This window comes from Schistocerca serialis, chromosome 2, assembly GCF_023864345.2.
Source record: "Schistocerca serialis cubense isolate TAMUIC-IGC-003099 chromosome 2, iqSchSeri2.2, whole genome shotgun sequence".
Taxonomy (NCBI): Eukaryota; Metazoa; Arthropoda; class Insecta; order Orthoptera; family Acrididae; genus Schistocerca; species Schistocerca serialis.
In genome coordinates, this window is record NC_064639.1 from 113077882 (window position 1) to 113102436 (window position 24555).

Here is a 24555-nt window from a genome sequence, read left to right on the forward strand (position 1 = left end):
TTTCAGTTAATCATCAATGGCTGATAATAACTGACCACAAAACATATATGTTTTTAACATTTTAAATAATGAATTCACAGAATGGTGTAAAAAGGAACATACAAATATACAGGGCTATTACAAATGATTGAAGCGATTTCATAAATTCACTGTAGCTCCATTCATTGACATATGGTCACGACACACTACAGATATGTAGAAAAACTCATAAAGTTTTGTTCGGCTGAAGCCGCACTTCAGGTTTCTGCCACCAGAGCGCTCGAGAGCGCAGTGAGACAAAATGGCAACAGGAGCCGAGAAAGCATATGTCGGGCTTGAAATGCACTCACATCAGTCAGTCATAACAGTGCAACGACACTTCAGGACGAAGTTCAACAAAGATCACCAACTGCTAACTCCATTCGGCGATCGTATGCGCAGTTTAAAGCTTCTGGATGCCTCTGTAAGGGGAAATCAACGGGTCGGCCTGCAGTGCAGTTTAAAGCTTCTGGATGCCTCTGTAAGGGGAAATCAACGGGTCGGCCTGCAGTGAGCGAAGAAACGGTTGAACGCGTGGGGGCAAGTTTCACGCGTAGCCCGCGGAAGTCGACGAATGAAGCAAGCAGGGAGCTAAACGTACCACAGCCGATGGTTTGGAAAATCTTACGGAAAAGGCTAAAGCAGAAGCCTTACCGTTTACAACTGCTACAAGCCCTGACACCCGATGACAAAGTCCAACGCTTTGAATTTTCGGCGCGGTTGCAACAGCTCATGGAGGAGGAATGCGTTCAGTGCGAAACTTGTTTTCAGTGATGAAGCAACATTTTTTCTTAAAGGTGAAGTGAACAGACAAAATGTGCGAATCTGGGCGGTAGAGAATCCTCACGCATTGGTGCAGCAAATTCGCAATTCACCAAAAGATAATGTGTTTTGTGCAATCTCACGGTTTAAAGTTTACGGCCCCTTTTTCTTCTGCAAAAAAAACGTTACAGGACACGTGTATCTGGACATGCTGGAAAATTGGCTCATGCCACAACTGGAGACCGACAGCGCCGACTTCATCTTTCAACAGGGTGGTGCTCCACTGCACGTCCATCATGATGTTCGGCATTTCTTAAACAGGAGATTGGAAAACCGATGGATCGGTCGTGGTGGAGATCATGATCAGCAATTCATGTCATGGCCTCCACGCTCTCCCGACTTAACCCCATGTGATTTCTTTCTGTGGGGGTTATGTGAAAGATTCAGTGTTTAAACCTCCTCTACCAAGAAACATGCCAGAACTGCGAGCTCGCATCAACGATGCTTTCGAACTCATTGATGGGGACACGCTGCGCCGAGCATGGGAGGAACTTGATTATCGGCTTGATGTCTGCCGAATCACTAAAGGGGCACATATCGAACATTTGTGAATGCCTAAAAAAACTTTTTGAGTTTTTGTATGTGTGTGCAAAGCATTGTGAAAATATCTCAAATAATAAAGTTATTGTAGAGCTGTGAAATCGCTTCAATAATTTGTAATAACCCTGTACCTACGTATGTATTAAGCAACAACCTGAGAAACCTGGAGTTGCTTGGTTATTTATTTATAGCTGTGCCTGAGACTTCATACATGGAATTTATTTTTGACTTACTAAACTTCTTTGTATACAATGTTTAACATAGTGAGATTGGGGGACATAAACAAAGTTCATTTGCTTCACTAACATGGGAGATAGCCACATAGATTTGGCTGTGCAACAAACAACTGAAACTAATATCTACACTTGTAAAGTGCACCATCTGAACCTGTGCTTTGTGTATTGTTATTGCACAACATAAGCTGACTGGAACTTTTACACATTTAAAGTGAAGTGGTAAACTGTTAGGTATAAGTGGGATTCAGGGTATAAAACTCACTAGTCTGTGCCACTTTCCATCAAAATTTCCACTTATGTTATGTTTGAGAGAAGTAACTTTAAGCCTCTATGAGCGAAGGGTTCTTGGGAGCAAGATAATGCATAACATTCCCGATCAAAGTTACATCGCAGTTCACTTTTGAAAGGACTTGCCGAAGTGCAAGTTAAAGCCTGATGCTCTTGGGCCTCAGTGAGTCTCATTTCACAACCCTCATTGGATTCTTGAGACCAAATAGTCCTCAGTCTTTTAGCCATTCTGGTGAATTCATAAAAACATGACTGTTTCTTATTTTTTATTTGTAAACAAAACAAAATAAAAATTTAATGAGTAGGCACCTGAATCACAAAGCAAACTTAATAAACTCATTGTTCTCTCAAAGAAAGAAGCAAAATGATGAAGTTTTTAATACACAAAGCACAATCAGTAAATCCATATATCCCAGCCAATTAAATTCCCTGTTAGTTTGTATTTATAAAGATAACACTGCAGCACTTAATTCTGTCACTGACATAAATTTTGAAAATACATCTATCACTCAGTTAAAAAATATTAGTAATGCCTTCTATTGGTTCTTCGGTACCCTATTCTGCGATGATTAAACATCCAAACTACTAAGCTGAGAAGTTGATTTTAGACCAAATTTAAATTACAATCTGCCCCTCCATGTTCTAATTCTCATTAAATAAAACCTATATTTTGCCCCAAGCCACATGCATGTTCCCTACTTCTAATGGATCTTGTTTAGGATCTGGAAAGCAATCTTGATATAATAACTGAACTGTAATGGTACGTATGTATGAATTGATCAACAGAAATTAGGAAAAGAATTTCAATGGCAAGGGAAGGATTCAAGAGGAAACAGAAATTATTTGGTGGACCACAAAACAAAGTTCAGAGGAAAAGACTTGCCAAGCGTTACATCTGGAGCATTGCACTATATGGTGTGGAGACCTGGACATTGAGGAAGGAAGATGAAAGAAGACTGGAGGCACTAGATATGTGGATATAGAGAAGAATGAAAAAAGCGAAATGGGAAGACCGAATAAGGAATGAAGAAGTATTAAGAAGAGTTGGGGAAGAAAAACATGCTGAAAGTCATCAGAAAGAGAAAACAGAACTGGATTGGACATTGTTTGAGGAGGGACTGTTTATTGAAGGAAGGAATAGAAGGAATGGTGGAGGGAAAAAGGGGAAGAGGAAAAAGAAGATAACAAATGCTGGACAATATCAAAGGACACAAATATTCAGAAATGAAAAAGACTGGTTATTGACAGACAAAAGTGGAAGAGGCTTAGCCCATGACAAGACCTGCCGTAAGGCAGAATACCATACTACTAATGGTAAGTCTGCTGCTGATCCAGTTCGTGAATTATTCATTTCTTGTGCTATTGTGCAATGTTCAGCCCATAAATCAAATTTGGTTTTCCAATTTTTTTTCTGTAATGTATCAGCATGTTGCCCATACTAACACAATCCTTCCAACAGCTGCATGCAAATACCTGATGGTTTCGATTGCCTTCAAATATGCTAAAGCATCTTGAAAGTGTGTATTCTTGAATCTAGGATCAAGCAATGTTGATACAGCTTATATTTTAACATGTTTCGTAGGTAGTAAGTTCTTTTTGGTTTCTGTTGCAATGTTATTCTTCAGATTCCCCCCAACAGTCAGTACTGGTTGCATGTCAGACATGTTGATATTCAACATACTAATTATTGCAATTATATAATTTTTTTCCAAACAAATTTCAGGAGTAGCCACTTCTAGGAACTACAAAATGTCACAACCTCCCATCAGATCTGCAGCTGTTAAAATGTGCAGTGTACTAGCATCATAGTTAGTGGCATTACCAATCACTAGATGTAGCTGCAAAAATTTTCAATCATAGAAAACATTAAGTTCCATCTAGTGGATACTTTTTGAATTCTTTTCTTACCCCATCACTTGGTACTACACTTTATATGAACCACATTACAATCCTTTCCAAAACAGTAATTAACTCAGTTAGTTAGTAGTCTTTGCTTCCAAAGTGAGAACGGGGACAAAAGACGATATACAACTTTCCTCCACATGCCACTTCTCTCCTTTACCCACAAACTGATGTTATGAGACGTGTTCAGAAAAATGTTTGTTTAAATAACAATAAAATTACTGGTAGTAGTAGCAAGTTGCATGATTACACCTAAAGTTGCTTTCCAGTGCTTATTCGCCACCTGTTCATATTTTGAACAGTCTGAAGATAGAAACCAAAACTAGCTATCAAACTTTAATTGTGATAGAAAAATTGCAGTCAACACATTAACAGCTTTTACTTTTAAATTTTTTTTATTTATTATCATACTGAAAGAAGTACTACTTTTGTATCCCCAGGAAATTTTCCATAACTTGTAGACCTAGTTTGGACCTGCAGATTTAATCATGACTGAGGGAACTGGAATCACCTCCCTTGTAGGTCTACACACTTTCCATTCCATTTATTTTTATGTACCTCTATTATCTTATAAAGAATATGACAAATACATGCAACAATTACACACTGAATACCAAAAGAATAATTACAATAGTCTACTTGTAGACAGTATTTGATGTTTATGTATTATCCTGTATTCTTTTTTGTACACCAGTGAGATTTTAATGTTTTTACTTAGTAACCATTATTCACAAAATCCATTGTTCCCCATAATGTGTCACACCCCCCACCCCCCCCCCATTAGTCTCCAAAGTAACATGGTGCAGATCATTTTTGCAACATTATCAAATATTTTTCCCCCCCATGAACCATGGACCTTGCCGTTGGTGGGGAGGCTTGCGTGCCTCAGCGATACAGATAGTCGTACCGTAGGCGCAACCACAACGGAGGGGTATCTGTTGAGAGGCCAGACAAACGTGTGGTTCCTGAAGAGGGGCAGCAGCCTTTTCAGTAGTTGCAAGGGCAACAGTCTGGATGATTGACTGATCTGGCCTTGTAACAATAACCAAAACGGCCTTGCTGTGCTGGTACTGCGAACGGCTGAAAGCAAGGGGAAACTACAGCCATAATTTTTCCCCGAGGGCATGCAGCTTTACTGTATGATTACATAATGATGGCGTCCTCTTGGGTAAAATATTCCGGAGGTAAAATATTCCCCCATTCGGATCTCCGGGCGGGGAATACTCAAGAGGATGTCGTTATCAGGAGAAAGAAAACTGGCGTTCTACGGATCGGAGCATGGAATGTCAGATCCCTTAATCGGGCAGGTAGGTTAGAAAATTTAAAAAAGGAAATGGATAGGTTGAAGTTAGATATAGTGGGGATTAGTGAAGTTCGGTGGCAGGAGGAACAAGACTTCTGGTCAGGTGACTACAGGGTTATAAACACAAAATCAAATAGGGGTAATGCGGGAGTAGGTTTAATAATGAATAGGAAAATAGGAATGCGGGTAAGCTACTACAAACAGCATAGTGAACGCATTATTGTGGCCAAGATAGATACGAAGCCCACACCTACTACAGTAGTACAAGTTTATATGCCAACTAGCTCTGCAGATGACGAAGAAATTGAAGAAATGTATGATGAAATATAAGAAATTATTCAGATTGTGAAGGGAGACGAAAATTTAATAGTCATGGGTGACTGGAATTCGAGTGTAGGAAAAGGGAGAGAAGGAAACATAGTAGGTGAATATGGATTGGGGGACAGAAATGAAAGAGGAAGCCGCCTTGTAGAATTTTGCACAGAGCACAACATAATCATAACTAACACTTGGTTTAAGAATCATGAAAGAAGGTTGTATACATGGAAGAACCCTGGAGATACTAAAAGGTATCAGATAGATTATATAATGGTAAGACAGAGATTTAGGAACCAGGTTTTAAATTTTAAGACATTTCCAGGGGCAGATGTTGACTCTGACCACAATCTATTGGTTATGACCTGTAGATTAAAACTGAAGAAACTGCAAAAAGGTGGGAATTTAAGGAGATGGGACCTGGATAAACTAAAAGAACCAGAGGTTGTACAGAGGTTCAGGGAGAGCATAAGGGAGCAATTGACAGGAATGGGGGAAATAAATACAGTAGAAGAAGAATGGGTAGCTTTGAGGGATGAAGTAGTGAAGGCAGCAGAGGATCAAGTAGGTAAAAAGACGAGGGCTAGTAGAAATCCTTGGGTAACAGAAGAAATACTGAATTTAATTGATGAAAGGAGAAAATATAAAAATGCAGTAAGTGAAACAGGCAAAAAGGAATACAAACGTCTCAAAAATGAGATAGACAGGAAGTGCAAAATGGCTAAGCAGGGATGGCTAGAGGACAAATGTAAGGATGTAGAGGCCTATCTCACTAGGGGTAAGATAGATACCGCCTACAGGAAAATTAAAGAGACCTTTGGAGATAAGAGAACGACTTGTATGAATATCAAGAGCTCAGATGGAAACCCAGTTCTAAGCAAAGAAGGGAAAGCAGAAAGATGGAAGGAGTATGTAGAGGGTCTATACAAGGGCGATGTGCTTGAGGACAATATTATGGAAATGGAAGAGGATGTAGATGAAGATGAAATGGGAGATATGATACTGCGTGAAGAGTTTGACAGAGCACTGAAAGACCTGAGTCGAAACAAGGCCCCCGGAGTAGACAATATTCCATTGGAACTACTGACGGCCGTGGGAGAGCCAGTCCTGACAAAACTCTACCATCTGGTGAGCAAGATGTATGAAACAGGCGAAATCCCCTCAGACTTCAAGAAGAATATAATAATTCCAATCCCAAAGAAAGCAGGTGTTGACAGATGTGAAAATTACCGAACTATCAGCTTAATAAGTCACAGCTGCAAAATACTAATACGAATTCTTTACAGACGAATGGAAAAACCAGTAGAAGCCAACCTCAGGGAAGATCAGTTTGGATTCCGTAGAAACACTGGAACACGTGAGGCAATACTGACCTTACGACTTATCTTAGAAGAAAGATTAAGGAAAGGCAAACCTACGTTTCTAGCATTTGCAGACTTAGAGAAAGCTTTTGACAATGTTGACTGGAATACTCTCTTTCAAATTCTAAAGGTGGCAGGGGTAAAATACAGGGAGCGAAAGGCTATTTACAATTTGTACAGAAACCAGATGGCAGTTATAAGAGTCGAGGGACATGAAAGGGAAGCAGTGGTTGGGAAGGGAGTAAGACAGGGTTGTAGCCTCTCCCCGATGTTGTTCAATCTGTATATTGAGCAAGCAGTAAAGGAAACAAAAGAAAAATTAGGAGTAGGTATTAAAATTCATGGAGAAGAAATAAAAACTTTGAGGTTCGCCGATGACATTGTAATTCTGTCAGAGACAGCAAAGGACTTGGAAGAGCAGTTGAATGGAATGGTCAGTGTCTTGAAAGGAGGATATAAGATGAACATCAACAAAAGCAAAACAAGGATAATGGAATGTAGTCTAATTAAGTCGGGTGATGCTGAGGGAATTAGATTACGAAATGAGGCACTTAAAGTAGTAAAGGAGTTTTGCTATTTGGGGAGCAAAATAACTGATGATGGTCGAAGTAAAGAGGATATAAAATGTAGGCTGGCAATGGCAAGGAAATCGTTTCTGAAGAAGAGAAATTTGTTAACATCCAGTATTGATTTAAGTGTCAGGAAGTCATTTCTGAAAGTATTCGTATGGAGTGTAGCCATGTATGGAAGTGAAACATGGACGATAAATAGTTTGGACAAGAAGAGAATAGAAGCTTTCGAAATGTGGTGCTACAGAAGAATGCTGAAGGTTAGATGGGTAGATCACGTAACTAATGAGGAAGTATTGAATAGGATTGGGGAGAAGAGAAGCTTGTGGCACAACTTGACAAGAAGAAGGGATCGGTTGGTAGGACATGTTCTGAGGCATCAAGGGATCACCAATTTAGTATTGGAGGGCAGCGTGGAGGGTAAAAATCGTAGAGGGAGACCAAGAGATGAATACACTAAGCAGATTCAGAAGGATGTAGGTTGCAGTAGGTACTGGGAGATGAAAAAGCTTGCACAGGATAGAGTAGCATGGAGAGCTGCATCAAACCAGTCTCAGGACTGAAGACCACAACAACAACAACAACATCAAATATTTATACCCCACAGTTGAGCCATTTTGTACTGTAGTCGCCAAATTGTTTCACGTACCTCCTGCTTGCCACTTCTCGTTGTGTATGTTGCACTTCTAAGACTACATATTTGAGATTTCCCTCTTCGGGAGGAATATATTCCCTTTCTAACAATGGTCTGTACATGTTAAGGGTACAGGTTTTATCTCACTGATAAGTACCTGATGCCCACGTTGTTTTGACGTTTACAATTCTCAACCATTTCAAGATGCAGGGCAATAAGAAATATACTCTACAGTTGTTCTTAATTCCCCCCCCCCCCCCCCCCCCCCATTCCCTTTGCCATATAGCAAATCATCTTTGTGTGCTCAATCACACCTATAAAGTTAAGAAGAAATTCTACGACAATATCAGAAGATGTGTCTACAGATTGTCCCTTGTGAGTATCCTTAGCAACTTTAACAGCTTTGTGATATCCTGCAGGTCCTCAGTATCCGTGTCTTATGCAATAGCTGCAGGGATTCTCAAAAAATTAAAACGAAAACATGGATTATATGAGGCATGAACTGCAAAAATTATCTTTTACTAGCACAACACACTTGCCCATTAAGATGGTTTGGGGGTGAGAAAACTGAAGGATTAGAAGTACAATTTTTGAGACATCCATCTTTCTTCATAGATTAGGCACATACAACTACGCGCACATCTAATGAAAGTTTTGATTGGGAAAAATTCTAATGCCAATAAAGAGATCATAGGAACAACAGAGGGTATTTTTCACACATCAGGCTCAGAATTCACATGCCAGAAAAATATTAGAAAGTGCCCTGATCTGAAAGAAAACTTTCATTGCCAAGCTGTGAAATTTTCATCTTTCTTCTTTACATGCTACTAGAAACACTTAACACGCAAAATAAAAAGTAAAAGTTACATATATGGAAGGCAGGGAAAAAACTGGAGGAGAAACATCAGGGAACATAGGATGTGGCAGAAGGATACATAGCATCAAATGCTAAAGGCCAATATATAGTCAGTAAAGATGACCAGGATTAACACATTCTTTTATAAACAGTATCAGTGAAATATATAATTTATATTTTCTTACAAAAAATGTAATCACTGACCTCAGTATGTAATTTTTGACACATAAGAGGAACAAAAATTCAGTTTTACAATGTTTCTTACACCTATGTGTACATGTAGTGTTCAGAACATGTCTGTCCAATGATTGTTTACATCTTCATAAATTTGAAAACTGCTTGATAACTCACATTTCAGACAGCATTCAAAAGATACCTAAAAGTACAATTGTTACATAAGGGTTTTGTAAGGATTCACTGTTAGAGCAACCAACAACTAAACTTATGTCGATTTAGATAATGAGGATTTGGCACTACAACAAAAGCAACTTTGTTTATTACCCTCAAAAACTTATTTCAACAACCATTAGCACACTTTTAAGAACAAATGTAGCCTAATCCCCCATACATTGCTGTAAATAAGATGGAAATTAACAGTGGACAAGAACCACTCCGAATCCAATCAGCTAGAAAGCTAGGGAGAGAATTTCATGACTAGACACGTGCTGAAGAAACTCTAGTAGCTGTCATTGTCATTATGTGCCACAGGCTGGCATAATTACTTCTCCTCCTGAATCCACTGTTTTTTTCTGTGGCGGAGTGGAGTTTATAGCATCACTTAAATGAGTCACTGTAAAAGAGAAAATATAATTTTAACACACTGTTTCAATCTCTACATTTATAAGAGTGAGATTCCTGATCTCTCGAAAGTTATATGCCACTTATAAGGAAGGCTGGCACTATCTGCATTATTTGCAGGAATTTTATTTCAAACATTTCTCTAACTCTAGCACAATGAGCCACTGCATTATATTAAATGCAGCAAATTAACTTAGGAATAAAATTTACTTCTTTGCATCCATTACAATGAAGCCCCTGCTATTTATTTTTGTATGCAGGTTATAAAATTCAGTTAACTTACATTAAGGATGGAGCTAGTCCTTTCTGAATTTATTCATTCCTTTTTTTAAATGAGCATCTACTTCTCTTGCACCTTACCAAGCTACATAGCTTGTTTCTGAAACTTTTACTTTAATGCTAAGTACTTACAAAGTGGATCATGATTAGCATCTACAGCATTCTGTAAGACTGCACCCAATTGGCTGTGACACTTTATGTACAAGTCACCCATCTTGCTAAGTCGCTCTTCTGATACAATTTCCAAGCCCACAAGCCAGACTTCACGTAATTTTAATGCGAGTGTAACCAGCTGTAAAGAAAGGAATGTCACTATGTAAATGAAACTATGATTTTTCAAATTTGTAATGACAGACTGTCTGCCAAAATAAAAGTAAAACACTCTAAGACCCCTTCTTTAGAATTTATAATAGACTGGTAAATACTAAGACAAAGATGAACACAACCATCCAGTATACTAACTTCACAACAACTCTGGATCAAGAAGTAAACATACAAGATCGACATATTTTGTAATCAGTGAAAGACAACTTAACTCTGCTCAAGTTATTTCTAGCATTCTGTTAAGAGTATGGCAAATCTTCTATACGACAACCTTTTGTGCACCAGCCACTTACACTCCTCCTCTAACCCAGCAAATCTACATCTGTATCTTACAGTCACACTCTGCAAACCACTGAAGTGCATGGAAGCGAGTGCTTCCCATTGCACCAGTTATTGGAGTTTCTTCCAGTTCCATTCACATATGAGGAGCTGGGAGAAAAATGGCTCTGAGCACTATGGGACTCAACATCGGAGGTCACAAGTCCCCTAGAACTGAGAACTAGTTAAACCTAACTAACCTAAGGACATCACACATCCATGCCCGCGGCAGAATTTGAACCTGCGACCTCAGCAGTCGTGCGGTTCTGTAGTGAAGTGCCTAGAACCGCTCGGCGAAGAGCTGGGAGAGTGACTGCTTAAATTTCCCTGTGCACACAATAATTAGTCTAATCTGTTCTCACAATCATTATGGGAGTGATATGTAGGTGGTGGTAGTATAATCCTAGATTCATCATTTAAAGCTGGTTCTTCAAACAGTGCAAGTAAGCCTTCTGAGATAGATTTTGTCTGTCCTCAAATATCCACCATTTAAGTTTTTTGGCATGCCCATGACACTCTCCCAAGGATCAAACATATCTCTGACAGTTTGTGCTGACCTTCCCTGTATATGTTCAATATCTTCTGTTAGTCCTATCTCGTATGCGTTCTACACACTTAAGCAATATTCTAGGATGGGTTGCAGAAGTGTTCTGTTAGCAGTCTCCTTTGTAGAATGATTGCAATTTTGTAGTATTTTACCAATGAACGTAAGTCTGTCACCTGCTTTACCTACAACTGAGCCTATGTGATCATTCCATCTCATATCCATACAAATTGTTACACCAACATATCAGTTCATCAATTTCAATCATGACTTGTCGATATTTTAGTCACAGGTTACTATTTTTTTGACATTTTTTGAACATTTAAAGCAAATTGACAATCTTGGCACCATACTGAAATCTTATCAAGATACAACTGGATATTTTTGCAGCTTCTTTTTAGACAGTACTTCATTATAGTTAAATGCATAACCCACAAAAAATCTGGTCATCAATATACAACATGAACAGCGAGAGTCCAAACACTTAAAGATCCTTCTACGTCTGTCAATGTCTCTACATCCAAGATAATATGCTGCATCTTACGTACCAAGTAATCTTCAATAGTCACAAACTTTGGTTGTTACCTCACCTGATCATACTTTCGAAATAAGCAAAGTTGTAGTACTAAGTCAAATGCTTTTCTGAAATCAAGAAATACTATATCAATATGACTGCTTTGATCCCTTGCTTTTACGATGTCATGTTAGGAAGATGTGACTCAGATTCGCACGATCAATGTTTTCGGAAAACGTGCAGGTCTGCATGGAGGTCATTCTGTTTGAGGGAATAAAATATGTTAGAGTTCAGACTATATTCTGCAACAAATGGATATCAAGGATATTAGACAGTACTTTTTTGGATCACATCTGCTTCCCTTCTTGTCGACAGGTGTGACCTGTGCTTTCTTTCAATTACTTTGAAAGTAAAATTTTGCCAACCAATCCGAGTAAAACTCCTGAAGACGTTTTGGTCTTACATGTAATCAGTAAGTGATTCAAACTCATCTACTCAGTCAAACAGTGAGGATACTGGCACCGAAACTCAAGATAAAGAGAAGGCGGAAATACATAGTTCAGTTTGCCAAAATTGTTTCACTGTGGAAAATCGTAATACAGTCCCTTCTTTCAATCACTGTATGAACACCAAAACGGCACATACTGAGATAAGTCATAATGGAACATGAAATCAATTACAACCTCTTAGTAACGGGAAGTCATCCGGACCATATGATGTATTTTAAGGTACACACAAAAAAAAACATGCTCCCCTTCTAGCAACAGTTTATTTTAGGTTGCTGGAGCAACAAAGGACACCTAGAAACAGGAAAAAGTGCAGGTCATTCCCATTTTGAACAATGGTTGTAGGACAGATGAACATAGTTATAGGCACCCTATCACTTATGTCAATCTGTTGTAGGATTATGAAACATGTTTTATGCTCATATAGTATGATGTTTCTGAAGACAAAAATGTCCTCTACAAAAATCAGCATGGGTTCTTGTGAAACTCAGCTTGCTCTGTTCCTGCGCGGGATCCACAGCACTGTACACATTGGCAACCAGGTTGATGCCATGTTCCTTTTCTACATCAAGGGATTTGACATGATCTTGCACTGTTGTTTAGTGAAAAAATACAAGCGTACAGAGTATTGGGCTGGATTTGCACCTGGATTCAAGACTTCCTTGAAAATAGAACTGACAGTTCGCCCTTAACAGAACAAAATAGACAGATGTAAATGTAATTTCAGGAGTACCCCTATGTAGTCTGATAGGACCGTTACTGTTTACAATATTTATAAATGATCTAGTATAAAATATTGGAAACTACATAAGGCTGTTCGCAGATGCTGCGGTTGTGTATAATACAATATGACTGCCAGAAGACACTAGCAATTTGCAGAGTAATCTGCATGAGATTGATGAATGACATAGGGATTGGCAATTGACTTGGCTTAAATAAATGTAACATACTGAGCACACAAACAACAAGAAATCCACTGCTGTATAACTACAAGTAATGACACATTGCTGGAAACAGCATCTACTGTAAAATATGTAGGAGTAACTATCCACAGCAACCTTAAGTGGAATAAGCACATAAAACAAATAGTAGGGAAAGCAGATGCGTCGCTGGGGTCCTTAGGAAGAACTTACCAAAATTTAATTCGGCCATGTAGGAAGTGGATTACAGAATACTTGTTCAACTGATTGAGTAACATTCATCGGTCTCGGATCCTTATTAGGTACGATTAATAGAAGACTTCGAAAAGATCTAAGGAAGAGAAGCACATTTTGTCAAGGGATCATTTAGCTAGCATGAGAGCATTACACAGATGATCAACAAACTAATGGCAGACCCTACAAAAGAAGTGTTGTGCATCACAGAGATATACATTTTTGAAATTTTGAAAGCATGTTCTGTTAAAACTTGGACAAAATATTACGTCTACCAAAATGACACTCACATAATGACCACAACAAGAAAATTCGAGAAATTACGTCCAATACAGAAGTTTGCCAACAATGATTCTTCCTGTGCACCATTCACAAATGGAACAGGGAAGGGGAGATCAGTTAGCAGTACCAGAAGTAAGCTACACCACACAGTAGTTTGCAGAGTATTGTAAATTTAGATGTACTGGGCACCATTCTTTTTCCATGAATCTGTAGTATATTGTGGTTCAAACGGGTGAACTTGGCCACAAATTCAGTATAGAATCCGATATGAATTCCACAGTATCAATTTTAGCAATTTCAGCCATTTCTCAACACCTCTGACAATAATATCTATTACTTACTTGGGGAGGAGGGGAGGGGGGGAGGGAGGATATATGATCTGCACCCAGTGCTGAAAACTGTGAGTTTAGTTGGAACACTGTAACCAAGGCTGATCCTCTCAACCTTCTCTATGATTTGAGCCAGAATCTGTAGTTGGGAGCAACCTGTTCCCTCAATGGGTGCCAAAATAGCCTTTTCCACATGTTGAATAATGGTGCCACACAGACACACAGTGCACCTGGTGTCCCTTCCCATCCCTTGCTGCCATTTCCCTAAGCAGTATCATTCTTTGTCATACATTTGAAGTGCCCACAATTAATAGACCCTGCCCTTTTGCATTTGCCTCTCCTTGACAGAAGACACAGCAGGTTTCCCAAAAGGTGAAGTGAATCTCAATTACTCAGTTTTGCTTTCAGTAGAAGACAGTACATTGACTTGCTGGTTATTGGAATGGGTGCAACACCCTGAGCCCTATCACTGATGTGCCACTCACAGTCAGGTGAACAAGCGGCGATAGATCCTATTCTTCCTGTAGAGGTGGAAGAATCCACAGGAAAGAACAGTACTTGTACCTTCAGTATCTCTGACACACGTCTCTCGGGAGTGCTCTGAACACACCTATCACAACAGTTTCCAATCATTTGACATTAGTCAGGATGATTTCCAGCTGTTTATGAACATTAAGTAACTCAGCTTATGTTCAAGAACAGCATTCGTGTTGGGCTGCATCGTGACTGATGCTTAGTTTTACAGAGCAGTACATAAATAAATAACTTTAAAATAAGACTGCTGATTCTATTTTAATTTCTGGACCTACTAAGCTAAAAGTATTACTAATTCTATTTAAGAACTGAAGCAATTGTATACAAAACAAATTTTTTTATTAACAAAACAGGATAATCTGGTACGAAAGGTACGAACAGACTTTCTGAAATTTGTTCAAACTTATAGGTACTAACAAACCATGAAAATAGTGTTAAATTCTGATAAATACAGTCAACATACACTCCTGTTGAAAGGTAAAACCACACATAAGATGATATGTTACTTCTATGTTCAACTAAATCACAAACGCCAATTTACTATGAAATATGTTACGTACAAAGTACATAAATTCTGAGAATTCTCATAAACTTGTGTGTTTTCACAGCTATATACTCTGAAATTTGTGGTGAACAATTCTATGGATGAGGATACTACTGCTAAATTCACATGAAACAGAAATGTGAAATACAAACTATTGCCACAGCACGAAACATGATTTTTGCAGCCCACTATGCATGAAAATACACCATATATATGACACATGTACTAGTTTTGATACATTTAAATGTTATGTAAGGGTTCTGATGTACTTTTTTGAAAGAAATTAACTGGCTCACGATTCTACTTGGGCCAATAAATACCAGAAGTCAGCTTATACACATAAATGTAAATAAACATGCAAAATGCACTGGTTTTGTATTTAGCTGATTTTGTGACAATCTACACTAGCACATCAAACATAAACAATGCAGCATTCTTATATCTCACAAAAACAAAAAAATGCTGAGCACAACAGAGCACGTCTTCCACCTTTGGCAGCTAACAATGTACAAATACACTACTGCAAAAAATAAGATGAAAATTGTTGTCTGTACATTGAACTTTTGGACTCGATCATTGAAGAATCAATTGAAATATGACATATATGAAGATAGTAACTGTTCTCGAAAGAACAGATACCATTGGTGACCGTGCAGCTTCTCTAGACTAAATGATAATTAATTGAAACCCTCAGCTGCTGACACTTGTTGTTGATATACCTTGACAGGGACAGCTAAAAATGTGTGCCCCAACCGTGACTCGAACCCGGGATCTCCTGCTTATATGGCAGATGCTCTATCCATCTGAGCCACCGAGGACACAGATGAATAGCACGACTGCAAGGACTTATCCCTTGCACGCTTCCCGTGAGGCCAACATTCTCAACTGTCCACAATCTACATACATAATGTACCTAACAGATATTTGCCCATCCACTCATTACTCGCGCACACTAAGGTGACAGTTCCCGTAAGAGTTCGGGCTGTTCTCGATATGAAAATAGTAGCTGTTCTCGAAATTCTGTAATGAGTGTTGGCACCCTTATTTAGAAAGTGTAGCTCTTAGCAGAGAATGACGCTTTCAACAACTTGACCCCAGTAGTTGGTTGACATGACCAATGTAGTATATTATATGCAGTGGGTACAGTTGTGTGAGGGGGAGAGGGTTTGTGAACTCAGGTCAGTGATAGCATCTCTATCCAGAGCTTCATTGTGTGTCAAATAACTGTAACATAATATAATGAAAGTTTTTAGTAAATGTCTGAAAAGCTGTTGCCATGAAAATGTAGAGTACGAGGAGTTGAGTGATATGTCATTCACATAGGTCTTTCCACTCGCTGATGTCATCCATTTGATGGACGCTGTTTAGCTTGAGTATGTCAGTTTAAAATACATCTCCTACAGACAAAAGCGTAGAAGTCTTCCTTGAGCTAACTTTTTCCAACTCTTAGAAATGTTCTGAACCCATTGATACAAAAGTTATAATTAATGAGCTATTTGTTTCTCCCAATCTCTTCTTCGAACAGAAGAAGCCAAAATGGAAAGGAAGAATTAAGCCTTAGACTAACAGACTTCACGTGCATCACCGAGTCTTCATAATTTGACACAAAATGCGGCATGTGATCTACTGTTTCACCGTTTTCCCTTTTTTTGTCTGTGCTTGTGTATGGTTCTCTCTTTCTTACATGATGGGACCATTTTAGGATATGACGTGCATTTTTCTGCAGTTTTGTATTTTTCAACAGTATTGCTATTTTACACACATCAAAAAAAGTTTTGCATCACCTCAGTTCCGAGAGTTCTGGAACCTGAACAGAAAATTGGGATAGAGAGCAACATAAACATCAGTTCCACCCTTTTTATTGGTCATGAAAACCACACATTGCATGTTGTACCACCATACAACATACAGCAAGACCTTCAGAGGTGGTTGTCCAGATTGCTGTACACACCGGTGCCTCTAATACCCAGTAGCACATCGTCTTGAATTGGTGCATTCCTGTATTTGTCATGGCATACTATTCACAAGTTCATCAGGCACTGTTGGTCCAGATTATCCCACTCCCCAACAGCGATTCAGCGTACATACCTCAGAATGGTTAGTGGGTCACGTCATCCATAAACAGCCCTTTCAACCTATCCCAGGCATGTTCGATAGGGTTCATGCCTGAAGAACATGCTGGTCACTCTAGTCAAGCGATGTCATTATCCTGAAAGAAGTCAGTCACAAGATGTGTATGATGGGAGCACGAATTGTCCTCCACGAAGACAAATGCCTCACCAATATGCTGCCAATATGGTTGCACAGCGCTTTCCATGACCACCAGCGGAATACATCGGGCCCACATAATGCCACCCCAAAACAGCAGGGAACATTCACCTTGCTGCACTCGCTGGACAGTGTGTCAAGGCATTCAGCCTGACTGGGTTGCCTGCAAACACGACTCTGACAATTGTCTGGTTGAAGGCCTACGCAGTCAGGAGGTTGGACAGAAGGTAGGGAGGGGGGAGGGGGGGCAGTGGAAAAGGAGAGAAGTAAAAAGACTGGGTGCATTGGTGGTCCTTTTGTGCTGTCATTTCATCCTTCCCATTCCAGCAGTTCTTCTTTCATTAAAAAAAGGTATCCATAACTTTTTTCCATCTGTTAATGTACTACTGTCATTGTGTATCCAGCTTTTAATTTTTTTTCCTTCCTTACCTTTTACTCAACTACATTTAACTACTTTACTCAAACAACTTGACTGGCTCAGAGAACTTCTGCTTCATTTTACTCTTTCTCAAACTGTCAATATAGCTCTGCTCCCATGTGTCTCTTCACCCCCTTTCTCTCTTTTAAATTCCAAACAATTACATCACAATATGCATCTGTACTTGTACCTAGGTATACTTCATGGCACATATTTTGGCTCAAACTTTACTCACCATGTAATCCAGTTCACATCTTACATCTCTTCTGGCACTTCACAAGTAAACCTTTTTCTCTTATAGTTTTGGAAAACGTTCATTACAACAAAGTACAATATACTGTATCACCTGTTTTCAGAAATGTTTATAGTGACGAAAGATTGAAAGGCAAATAAGACAGAAGAAACAGTTTGTTACAATTATTTGAAAGAGAATGGAAAAAGGAAAAAAATTTTACAGTCTAACCATTGCTTAGTACATACAGCACTCATGTTGAAAAACAAAGAAGTATTTCCAAGACATTAGTACCATTTAATTTTCTGTCTTACTCTTCAATAACAACAAATCCTTAAGTTGACAATCATGCTCGGTGCAACAAATCATATTCATCAAACACATAACTTACTTACAGCAAATATTGTGTTATTTATTTATGATTTTTACCTCCAGAATAGCCCTTCTGATATTTTCGTATTCCTTGGGTTGTAAGCAGTGTGTGTAAACTTTTTGAACATAGGTGTTGTGAACTGAAACATCACAAAAGCATGTTAACTGCATACTAAATTCCAAATTCAATAAGGAACAAAACTTCTTATATCATACATCTCATTAATTTGCACATGCCAAATGCTTAGTTACAAACAAACTTTAGGCTTTGATATAATGATAACATAGATGAAGCAAGAGCACCTATGATAAATTTAGAGAATGTATACAAAAAGCAATTGCTAGAAGTAATAACACAAATAAATATTACAAAAAAGGAAATTCTATAGTTGAGACAGCGTAAAAAGGTCCCCGACAGCTCGCAGCGATGTCACCAGCTTTCAATTGCGAAGCCATAATGGCTGTAGGTGAAAATAGTAGCTATCTTCGGAGCAGCGACAACACAGAGGCATTGCCACAGAGATGTTTACAATATTGCATTATGTTAGTGGTTGGGGGAAGCCTGCAAAGCTACCAAGCCCAGCTGACTGCTACTGTCAGAGATCAACTTACACTGACTTAGCTATACGAAAGAAACAATAGAAGATACGGAAATAAAACTAGTCAAGTAGAACATGAATATGTTATAGATCAGCAAAATTGAATTAGTTTCACACAAATCTCCAGCATATAATAGTAAAAGATGGTGTGGCTGTAAAATAAAGGAGCTTTTGCTGTGAAACATTTTATTTCAAAAACATATATATTTAGTTATTGACACACTCAATATAACTCCTCTTCTATCCCTACAATGATCCATGTGAATTTTCCACTGATTGAAACTCTGGTACCGAGCGCCACAGGTTTCCAATCGATGCCAGACGGAATGGACCTTAATTACCACTAGAGGTCTCTGCAACCGTCGCACCGTAAACCAAGGCTGTGTGCGCGCTCCTGGCCCGCTTACAATGTGAGGCCCCCACGGTGGAGCACATGGTCCTAGCGGCCAATAGCGACATACCCTATCATGTATTTAAGCACCTGCCTCTTGCTCAGCGAGGCAGTCTGATATTCACATGAGTGTATCAACAACTCGCCTACAGACAGTGTGTTTACTTTGCTTGTTTCCGTGTACTAGTGGATGTTGTTGATTTGTGAGGTTTTCGCTTGTGACCCCGTTGCTTCTTGCGTGTTGTTGTTCATTTGGTCTTGCTCTGTCATCTGTCGTTTGTGTCCATCCTTTCCCGTTTGGCCGTTTGTTTGGTCGCAGGCTACTCTTGTTAGGGCCCGCCGCTCTTTCCTTCTCGGCAACCCCGCGACCATTGCAGCCACGGTTACAACAGAAACAGTGTTGGAAGTCTTCCTGTGTGAGCTCCTTGATGGTGCGTGCCACTTTCTCTTTCAATGCTTCAATGGACTGAAATATTGTTCCTTTTAATGCAGATTTGAGATTGGGGAATAGACAAAAATCAGATGGTGCTAGGTCAGGTGAACACGCTGGGTGCTTTTAACACTGGGATGCTGTTCTTTGCTTGAAACTCCTTAACAGACAATGCAGTATGAGCAAGCATGTTGTCTTGATGAAGAACCCGTGACCTGTTCTTCCACAATTCAGGCTGTTTTTTCTTATTTTTTTCCACAGAGTTGAGGAAGAACCTCAAGGTAGTAATGTTGATAAATAGTTTGACCTTCAGGAATGCAGAGAAGAGAGACAATTTGATGAATGTAAAAATCATCATCATTGTCGGTTTACATTTTGAATGTCTCATTCAAGCTATTTTCATTCTTGATAAAGTTGGGCACTTCCGATGCATGGTTTTGCACTTAGTTTCTGAAGCATAAGTGAAAGACCAAGATTTGTCACATGTTAGCACTCTTCCCGTGACATTAGGATAATTTTCAATGGTATTCAGAATGTCTGTACAAACATTTCCACCAGCATTTTTTTTTTGTTCAATCATGAGAATTTTCAGAACCAGTTTAGCACAAACTTTTCTTATGTTAAACTGGTAATGTAAAATTTGCCTTACACATCCTTTGTCAATTCCTACAGTTTCAGCAATCAATTGAATACTCAACCAAAAGTCAGATTGAATCAGGTTAGCTACTTTTTCGACATTTTCATCAGTTTCTGAAGTTGTGGAGCGTCCAAGGTTTGAGCATCTGCGTCATCATCTTGGCCTTCTTGGAAGCATTTTAACAACTCAAAAACTCGCGTACTTGATAAACAGTCTTCACCATGCACTTCCTTTAGCAAAAAGATAGGTTTCAGTGGCAGTTTTTTCAAGTTTCATGTGAAACTTCATGACAATTCATTGCTCCATTGTTGTTGTTGTTGTTGTTGTTGTTGTCTTCAGTCCTGAGACTGGTTTGATGCAGCTCTCCATGCTACTCTATCCTGTGCAAGCTTTTTCATCTCCCAGTACTTACTGTAACCTACATCCTTCTGAATCTGCTTAGTGTATTCATCTCTTGGTCTCCCTCTATGATTTTTACCCTCCACGCTGCCCTCCAATGCTAAATTTGTGACCCCTTGATGCCTCAGAACATTTCCTACCAACCGGTCCCTTCTTCTTGTCAAGTTGTGCCACCAACTCCTCTTCCCCACAATTCTATTCAATACCTCCTCGTTAGTTATTTGATCTACCCATCTAATCTTCAGCATTCTTCTGTAGCACCACATTTCGAAAGCTTCTATTCTCTTCTAGTCCAAACTATTTATCGTCCATGTTTCACTTCCATACATGGCTACACTCCATACAAACACTTTCAGAAACGACTTCCTGACACTTAAATCTATACTCGACGTTAACAAATTTCTCTTCTTCAGAAACGCTTTCCTTGCCATTGCCAGTCTACATTTTATATCCTCTCTACTTCGACCATCATCAGTTATTTTGCTCCCCAAACAGCAAAACTCCGTTAATACTTTAAGTGTCTCATTTCCTAATCTAATTCCCTCAGCATCACCCGACTTAATTTGACAACATTCCATTATCCTCGTTTTGCTTTTGTTGATGTTCATCTTGTATCCTCCTTTCAAGACACTGTCCATTCCGTTCAGCTGCTCTTCCAAGTCCTTTGCTGTCTCTGACAGAATTACAATGTCATCGGTGAACCTCAATGTTTTTATTTCTTCTCCATGGACTTTAATTCCTACTCCGAATTTTTCTTTTGTTTCCCTTACTGCATGCTCAATATACAGATTGAATAACATCAGGGAGAGGCTACAACCCAGTCTCACTCCCTTCCCAACCGCTGCTAACCTTTCATGCCCCTCGACTCTGATAACTGCCATCTGGTTTCTGTACAAATTGTAAATAGCATTTCGCTCCCTGTATTTTACCCCTGCCACCTTTAGAATTTGAAAGAGAGTATTATTACACTACTAATTTTTCCAGCAAAACAATTTAACAGCCCTTACACAAATGAAGGCCGCAGTCACAGCAATCTGTCTACAGACACTGGAGATGCCACATTCAACTGATAAGGCTTCATATTTCACAGCTAGTGGTTGTTCATCTTAGGTACGCGCATACTTATTCCATGACAGCATCAGCCCCTTATTTAATAGCCACATTTCTTAATGACATGGAAAATTTGATTATTTACATTGTTGAAACACAGGATGCAATTTACTAGTGTTAGTGTGTGTGGTAAAAAACAAAAGAAAAAAAAAATTATAATCATTAACAAGTAAGTCAGTCAAATTTGACTGATGAAATTCGTGAGCATTAACTGGAATGAATTATTGTCAATAAATTATTCCATCAATAATTAATTATGGAAACATGGTTCTGACATGAATAAATAAAAATTATTCTTACTTAACAGAAAATAACAAGTTAGACTTCTTAGACATCACAATACGCAGACACAACAACCACATACATTTCCCATACACATGAAATTCACCATCATCAGTACAATGATACACAAAAATGCAAACCACCCCATAACGCAGAAAGCAGCCAGCTTTTCTATGCAGGTTATAAAGAGTTGAATAGAATTATAGTCAATGAGGGCAATTACAAAAATGACCTATAGGCACTCAAACCTATAGCTGTTCAAAATGGATAAAAAACAAATATGACAGACAAACTAAACCAAAAAATAGAAATAAAAATGAAAGAGCGACCAAACATATAGCAACAAACAGATCAGCATCAACACACACAGACAAACACAACACACATTATACAATTGGACAAGATACACAGCAACAGCAGTCAACTGCACGCACTCACCTACAGCAACAAAGTAACACTCAGGATTGACAATATGTTCAAAAAAACGAGAACTGAAAACAGCCTACAGAACAGACAACTCTATAACAAAAGAAATTGAGGACAAACAACACTAACAACGACAAACACATCTCGTCTGGAATCAATCACGCGTGTCAAGATTGCAGTGCAATTTTTATATTGGAAATTTCGACATTAGATAAATTGAACACCGAAGGCTGCTTAAAAGTAACAGCAATCATTCTATATTTGCATTATGGACATGAACCACAGGCCAAGAGACATATACACTAACCTAAAAATTCTGAAACACAACAGCCCCCCCACTTCACTCCCCCCCCCCCAAAAAAAAAAAAAAAAAAAAAAAAAAAAAAAAAAAAAAAAAAAAAAAAAAAAAAAACAGAAACTTATAATAGAGGAAAACTAACTGAAAGTCCTCCCGAACAAGCTATGAAGGCCCAACGGTACCGACCGGCCGCCGTGTCTTCCTCAGCCCATAGGCGTCACTGGATGCAGATATGGAGGGGCATGTAGTCAGCACACCACTCTCCTGGCCATATGTCAGTTTCCGAGACCAAATAGAGGAAAACTATCATATACAAAAAGCCATATTAGAAGGAAAAGAAATAACAAATGAATACACAATGCTGTAATGGAACCCTTTTCTTGGCTTTACATTATTTTCTTCTTCTTGTAACTGATTTTCAGGCCTACATACAACGTGACTTAATAAAAGTAATTTTTAAAAATTAAGAAAAATGAGAGCAACTGTTCACCCATTACTCCGACTTTACAACACAACCGTACGGACTCCTAAACATACCCACCCCTGGTTGCAGCAACACTGTCATTTACGAGTGATTGCTCCAATAGAAAGGACAGCAGGGAATGGAAAGTGCAGGGAAAATGTGAGGGGTTAAGAAGTACGGAACAGGAAAGAAAGACAAGAGGTACTTTAAGACATGATAGAAGGTTGCTCTCAGAGGCAACAGAAAAATGAAAAATGTGTCATTTAAAAAAGGGGGTAGTGGGGGTGGCGGTTGGGGGGGGGGGGGGGGACAGAGAGAAGTAATTGGGGGTATTTGGGAGTAAAGTGGAAAAGTGTAAGGAGCAAGGTTATCAGAGTGTACAGGGGCTAGCAGAAGTTTAGGGCAACGAGACCACGAAAATGGAGGATAAGCTGGAGGGGCAATTTCCACCAATTTAGTTCAGCAGGGATGGCAGATTGAGGGTCCCGTATGCCACAGGTATTCAAACACCTAACAAAGTCATTAGTGCTGTTGTATGCCACAACTTAAAGTTTGTATTCAACCACAGTTTGTAAGAAAAAGAGAATGAGGAAAGAAAGGAAAGGTATGAGTAGGAACTTGTGACTTAAAGCCACCCAGAGCATTACAGTAATGTAATGGCAAGAGTTGAAAATTTGTGTTAGATCGGAACTCAAACTCAGATTTATGGATTCTCATGAGTGGTTGCCTTAACCTCTTCAGTAATCTGGACACAGCCCTTAACCAACTCAAATCTTCAACTTACTGCATGCTGCAATGCAGCAGCCCTTGTCCATTAACCCCTACTAACAAATTATTGATTCCTGTATGAGTTTGAATGATACTATTGCACCTGCAAACAAATGTCAAGGGGCTTTTGCACTCTTTCAGAAATGTATATATCTGCGTGATGTCCATTCTGTCTGACAGTACACTCAAACATATCCACTGCCTGACAGTGTGTTTATGCAGGTATATAGGCCGTCAGCTGTCATTACCACACACAACATCACACTGGTAAGTAACATGGCTGCTTTCAAATGTGGCCCTACCTGGAATAGAATCTGAATTGCCTGAAACAGGACTGCAGTAGGATGTAGTTAATGAGTGTACAAAACAAGTGTTGCACCTGAGTCATTCACTGTGATGACCAGAGTGGTGTAGGATTCTGAGCAGGTATGCATGGTGATGGGTTAGGATACTACACAGGCTGAGTAGAAATGCAATATTACTTTTGGTGAC

At 39.0% G+C, this 24555-nt stretch overlaps 1 protein-coding gene across 1 annotated transcript in view; it reads right to left on the bottom strand.

Annotated features, from left to right (window-relative positions):
• Window positions 1-8998: 8998 nt before the first annotated feature.
• LOC126456792 (gamma-tubulin complex component 5) overlaps window positions 8999-24555 on the bottom strand; it is a 158639-nt gene continuing 143082 nt past the window's right edge. Inside the window, exons 15-17 of the mRNA XM_050092581.1 lie at window positions 18318-18400; window positions 10054-10213; window positions 8999-9634 (exon numbers count right to left, since the gene is read on the bottom strand). Of these exons, the coding sequence (XP_049948538.1) occupies window positions 9540-9634; window positions 10054-10213; window positions 18318-18400 (338 nt within the window). The 3' untranslated portion in view covers window positions 8999-9539. The remainder of the gene's footprint in view (window positions 9635-10053; window positions 10214-18317; window positions 18401-24555) is intronic.